The following is a 6,740-nucleotide window of genomic DNA, read 5'->3' as shown; positions in this document are numbered from 1 at the left end:
CGCCCGCCCGCCGACGGCCGCCTCGAGGATCACGCCGGGCCCTGAGGGACCGAGCACGCCGGTTGCCGCCGAACTCCGCTCGTTCCTCCGGAGCCGCTTCGCCGCTCCCTCTTCAGCGCCCGAACGAAGCCCACCTCACAGCTTAGAGGAAGGTCCACCGAACCCGAGGGCGGAGCCGTGGCGCTTGGTCCCGCCCCGATGGCCCGCAGCCCCGCCCCCAGAGCCTGCACCCGGTTTTCCTAGGCTCCGCCCATGGTCCCGCCCCCATCAACTCGTAGCTCCGCCTTTTCCACGCCTGGCGCTGCTTTGTCAACCCGTTCAACCTCCTGCACAAATATTCTGATAGGTTGGAAGACTGTCCTGACTTTTGTTTTGGTGCGGTTTTGTTTCCTTTGGTATTGTAAACTCTGGATTCCCGCGTGAGCCTACAAGCCTGCCTCCCTGCTGCGGCCTCTCATGCCCCTGTTGTAGATGCTAAGTGATCCATATCAGGAGACCGATATTCTAGCTCTACAAGACCACCCTGGTCAAACCACCTTTCCTTTGTGCGTCTATTTCCGATTCCTTGAAAATGAGATGGATAAACTAAAGGACTCTGGAGGACAGCTGTGACCAACAGCTCTGTCATTCATTCATTCAAGCCATCCGTGAAAATTATAGGCAATTGCTTCCAGAGTAGAACATGCTGCCTGAGCCACCATCACTTGGCATTGTAAATTTTCGTCCCTTCGACTGCCACAGCTCCCTGACAACTTTGATGGAGATCGATGCTGACCGCGTTGCAAATCCCTCTAGACTCTACACTGTAGCTCATTGCTTCTGTTCATAATTGATTAGAAAGCTTCATTTGGTTAAAGAGACCCAGGCAAATTATCTTTAAACTTCAGTGGCAGAGCATGCCAGGTGCCAGGTCTTTTTTTTTTTTTCCACAGAAAATTATGGAGTTGGCACCTCTACAATTCATTATAGGCAGAAATCTCACTCCAAGCTTCAGACTGCATAAATCTGTTAAAAGGGAGACCTGGTTGCAAAGAATCTTAAAGGCAAGATTTATTTAAGACTTTTTGCCCCTGGATCCAAGTGTGACCAGGGGAAATGGAAACAATTGTCCAAATGAGCTAGTGTACTTAAGCAGGCAAGTGAAGGAGTCCGAGAATAAAAGGTGTGTATGGTGTTCACAGGGCCAGTTGCTAATTGTACTTCTGCTCAGGAGCGAGACAGTGCTTAACCCCCTACTTGGCACATTTATACTTTGAAGAATTCATAGGACTTACAGCCACTTATGCCATTTGTCCTAGCGGGTGTTTAGATGGCTTCAGAGTGTTGTTCTACGTTTTACAGCTAAGGGATTTGGAGACCGGAGTAGAGTAATTGCTGAAGGTCACAATACCTGTCAGTGGGAAAGATGGGTAAATGGTTGTCAGCTCAGCCACGGTGAACATAACTAGAACTTGGACTGCTCCGGAGTGTGACACCGACCATCACAAGAGGACAGTTACCTACATCGTCTCAGCGACACCACTGCCATTAATGAAAGGTGTGGCCTAGGTTGTCTTGGGCACTTTCAAACCCAGGCAAATAATCTCAGTACACAACGGGCTCCTCTCAGATGCTTTCCCCTCGGGGATGACGTGCGGATCCTTCACCTTTGCCGGCTGTGTGTCCGCACCTCAACTGCTGACGGGCATCTCCACATTGCTAGGAGACACTGGCTGACAGGCTGACAATGAAGGCAGCTGTTGAGCAGCCACCACCACAAGTCTGATATAGCATCTACCCACTGAATTTCTAACATTTGGCTAAAGGAACGATCATGAGGTTCGTTTTTTTGTCTTGCGTTGCTTTTATTTATGTCTATGTCTCTGTGCGTGGGTGTGTGTGTGTGCACATAGGAGCCTGGGGAGGCCAGTGTTGGGTCCCTTGGAGCTGCAGTTATGGGTAGTTGTGAGCTGAGAATGGGGTTTGGTGCTGGGAATCGAACTGTAGTCCTCTGGAAGAATAACAAATGTTCTTAAGACCTGAGCTTGGAGCCCAGAGCCCTTGTAAAAAGCTGGACGTGCTGCATAAACACCCCTCGAATTCTGTGGGGTGGATTCAGGAGAATGTCAGAGGCTCTCTGACCTCTAGCCCTAAGTCTAGATTCACTGAGAGAGTCTGTCTCAAAGAAAAGAGGTGAGCGGGCTGAAGAGATGGCTCGGTGGTTAAGAGCACTGACTGTTCTTGCAGAGGTCCTGAGTTCAAATCCCAGCAACTACATGGTGGCTCACAACCATCTGTCATGGGATCAGATGTGCTCTTCTGGTGTGTCTGAAGACAGCAACAGTGTACTTATGTATAATAAATAAATAAATCTTAAAAGAAAGGGAAGGAAAGGGGGTGAGTGACACAGCAGGACAGCTGATAGCCTTCTCTGGCCTCTGAACTCTCAAGCTTTTGGATACATACATATTCCCATGCCACAGAAAAGAAATAAAGTAGAATTTAATAATGGTCAGACTAGTCTGGCTAAGTATGGAGATGTAATATGTATTTTAAAATATACAAAATAGCTTTCTCTCCAGCAACAATACTAAGGAAATACTTTTATTCTGCCCCCCCCCCTTATCTTGAGTGCCTCTCCATCACCCACTGACTTCAGTGATCTTTTCCTTTTTCCTATGTAGATACCACCCACATGCTGGACGGAGCAGTGCATGATGGTAACCTTAGCACTCAGGAGAAGCTAAGGCAAAGGAACCATGAGTTAGTTCCATACTACTAGCTTATGTTGCACAAGGACACACACACACAGACACACACACACACACACACACATAAACCAAAAGACCAAATCAATAAATCCATTCTTATAGTGACAATGCCCAGGTGCATACTCAGATGTCGATCTTACCTCTAGGCTCTAGTGAGCCTCACAATGAACAGGAAATCATTTATGTTAAACACCACTTATTATATCCCAAATTATTCTTTGCTGTGAACCGTCCCATCACCAGCCAACAAATTACTCACACGTGGAATCTGGAAGTCACTCCAGTCCCCCCCCTCCCCGCCCCCAACTCGTTTCCCGAGTTCTTCTCAACCTTAAGTACAGATGGCAGCACCGGGAACATCTGAGAAAACGAATCTTACATTCTCACCATGACTTTTAGAAAAGTCCCATTGCCTTCGATAATTCTGCACCACCACCTCACCTGCTCTGAGGTCTAGACACACTGGTTCCTTCACTCACCAGAGGAAGCAATCAGGTCCTATCAGGAGACTTTCATATGCCCTTAACTCTGCCTGAACCTTCCTCCCGTCCCTCTTCCTGTTCCCTACTTTGCCTCATTCCTCCTGCTGCTTCTGTCCTGGTGTCATCTGTCACTCCTTGAAAGACAAGCCAACCTAAGCTGAATCTTCTATTCACTTTGACTGTCACACTCTCCATCACGATCCTATTTCCCATCCTTCACTGCTCTGTGAGTCAGACTGCCATCCTTTCCTTGGGAGGGAGGGGAGAGAGAGAGAGAGAGAGAAAGGAAGGAGGAAAGGAAAAAAAAAGAAATATGGGAAAGAACAAAAAGGAAAGAAGGAAAGAAAGAAAACAAACAGGAAAGAAAAAAGAGAGAAAAAAGAAGGAAGGAAGGAAGGAAGGAAGAGTCTTAGGGTTTTACTGTTGTGAACAGACACCATGACCAACAACATTTAATTGGGGCTTACAGATTCAGAGGTTCAGTCCATTATCCTCGAGGTGGGAGCACGGCAGCATCCAGGCAGATACAGTATAGGAGCTAAGAGTTCTACATCTTCATCTGAAGGCTGCTAGCAGAATACTGACTTTTAGGCAGCTAGGATGAGGGTCTTAAAGCCCAAACCCACAGTGACACACCTACTCCAACAAGGCCACACCTACCCCAATAAGGTAACAGCTTCTAATAGTGCCACTCTCTGGGCCAAGCATATTCAAAGCACCACAGAAGGAAAGCCAGCTTTGGCTCTTGGATCTCAGAGTCTCCTGGTCACTTGCCACACTGCTACAGATCTATAGCAGCAAAGGGCACCATGCTGTGAGCAGGTGGAAGACAGCTGCTGAGCTCACAGTGACTACATAAAGAAAGGAAGGGGCCAGGATCACCAAAGAAATGCCCTCAATTGCTTGGTTCCTTTAATTAGGTTCCCACCCCACCCCCTGCCCCTGAAAAGTACCTCCCAAGAACACCATCAGGTAGAGACCAAGCTTTCAACATAAGAGTCTCTGATGGACATTTGGGATCCAAACCCTAGCAACCTCGTTTGTTACAATTTGTAATTCTCTCTAGATGTTGAAAGTCTGATTTCCCCTGATTTCTCCTGATAGGCAGCAGCTGTGCCTGGCTTATTCCCTAGTATATTGAGCACATGCTAGATGCTCCAAATGTTTCTTGGATGAATAAATGAATGCTAATTTGTTAATCCACAATTCAGGGCTGGTAAACTAGAATGGAGTAGCGATTCTGATCCAGGTGACCTGACTTCTAAAGCTTTATGATTTTGTTAAAATAAATTTTATCTCTCTCCTTAAGTCCTTTAACATAGTGCCTTAAAACGTGCTCACTAGGAAGTAAAGTTTGTAGAGTTTTTAGTACAGCACCCAAAGGCTCAATAGATAGTAGCCATAATTATTTATGTGACAATTATTTTCAGATGTGCTTTTATACTTACCAAACCCCTAAGCAAAGGAAATTTCATGCTTTGGAGTTAACACATGGTGCATGAAACAGGAATTAAGAGGCTAAAAATTTAATACAAGAAGTCAAAAATAAACATTGTCATCTGGCTCCTGGTATAACCTAATGAGTTGTCTTTTGTATTGATGCTGTTGTCAGCTTTTCCTCTCAGTAATGGGGTCATCTGAGCTAAATTCAGAGCTAAGCCATGTCCTCGAACATTCCGTTCGTTGCTTTCATTACAGCTTGGTGATAAATTTTACTGTGAGCCTTTAAAATGAGAGCCGGAGGCAAGATGGCGGCCAAGGTGGCGAAGCTGCGGCGGCGGCCGGAGTGAGCGCCCAGCTCGCCGCGCCGATCGAGGGCCGGGCCGGGCGGGGGGCCGCGCGCCGGGGCCACGCCCTGGTCGTCGGGCCGTGGGGCGCGCCGGCTTTCACGCTCCGCCAGCTCCCGGTTGCTGCCTAGAAGTTTGTTGGACTTGATCTCACAGCCCAGTGAGGACATCTTTACTGATAATGTCAAGTTCAGGTTACCCTCCCAACCAAGGAGCTTTCAGCACAGAGCAAAGTCGTTATCCTTCACATTCTGTCCGGTATACCTTTCCCAGTACCCGACACCAGCAGGAATTTGCAGTTCCTAACTATCGCTCTTCTCATATCGAAGTTAGTCAGGCATCACAGCTTTTGCAGCAACAGCAGCAGCAACAGCAGCTTCGAAGACGACCTTCCTGGCTTTCAGAATTTCACCCAGGCTCTGACAGGCCTCAAGAAAGAAGAACTGGATATGAACAATTTCACTCAGGACCCTCACCGGTGGATCGTGATTCCTTGGAGTCCAAGCGTCCACGCCTGGAGCCAGTTTCTGATGCCCATTTCCAGCGTGTTAGTGCTGCGGTTTTACCTGTAGTTCACACGTTGCCAGGATTGAGGTCATCTGTAGATGCTAAGAAGGATTCAGCATTTGAAGGCAAACATGAAGCTCCATCCTCTTCATTGGCTGGGCAACCATGTGGAGATGATCAAAATGCTTCACATTCAAAGCTTTCAAAGGAAGAATTAATACAGAGCATGGATCGGGTAGACCGAGAGATTGCAAAAGTAGAGCAGCAGATCCTTAAATTGAAAAAGAAACAACAACAGCTAGAAGAAGAAGCAGCTAAGCCCCCTGAACCGGAGAAGCCTGTGTCCCCTCCTCCTGTGGAACAGAAACACCGTAGTATTGTCCAAATTATTTATGATGAGAATCGGAAAAAAGCGGAAGAAGCTCATAAAATATTTGAAGGTCTTGGCCCAAAAGTTGAACTGCCACTCTATAACCAGCCATCAGATACCAAGGTGTACCATGAGAACATCAAGACTGGAGTACCTGCAAGGCGCATGATGAAGTAAGATAATGAAGCTTTTTCATTTAAGACTAGTGATGACACCGTCCCCCACCAAGCCACATCTGCCATTGCAAAGTAGAAGTGCCGCGGATCATTTTATCATTATTCAAAACCCTATTCTAGGGACATCCCTTCCATGACTCTTGCTAATGACGGTATTTGTAGACCCTTCTGCCATTTAATGTCCTGGTGCCTTGGAAGGCTCAGCCCCCTTATGTGGGTGAGGAGGCTGTTCCAGAATGTAGTTTGCTTTGCCTTGCTCATCCTAGTACCAGGCCTTTTATGGATGCAGATCTTGGAATAAGAAAATAAGTGAAAAGTGAACTTAATTTCTTGATCTGATTGAAGTAAGAGAAGCTAGATAGGCTTTTTTTAAAAAAAAAAATTGTTGTTTAATTATCATACTTTTAGAGAAGTTCAGGTGAAGTAATAATAGTTGGTGACAAAAATGTGATATTTCTATTTATTTGCATTTAAAACAATATCCAGAACATTTAATTATTTACTATTACAGTTACTAATGAGCACATTATTATTTATATTTTTCTTTTAATTTCTGAGGCTGTGTACAATAATTGACTACTTTGCAGAACTGGTGGCAAATATATTTGCATGGTAGTATGCATGACAACTATTACAACTTAGTAATTTTAGTTTCTGTTAAGTAAGTA

General features: G+C 46.0%; 1 protein-coding gene across 1 annotated transcript; it reads left to right on the top strand.

Annotated features, from left to right (window-relative positions):
- Positions 1-5,200: 5,200 nt before the first annotated feature.
- LOC308431157 (nuclear receptor corepressor 1-like) lies at positions 5,201-6,130 on the top strand (the record flags this gene model as incomplete). The annotated part of the gene is made up of 1 exon (XM_080930527.1): positions 5,201-6,130. One exon carries the CDS (start codon positions 5,201-5,203, stop codon positions 6,071-6,073), a length of 873 nt encoding a protein of 290 aa, XP_080786653.1. The 3' UTR covers positions 6,074-6,130.
- Positions 6,131-6,740: the final 610 nt, after the last annotated feature.

Source organism: Micromys minutus (genome assembly GCF_963924665.1).
Source record: "Micromys minutus genome assembly, chromosome: 16".
In the NCBI taxonomy this organism is placed as follows: Eukaryota; Metazoa; Chordata; class Mammalia; order Rodentia; family Muridae; genus Micromys; species Micromys minutus.
Note: the sequence above shows the minus strand (reverse complement) of the source record. Positions and strands in the feature narration are given on the sequence as shown.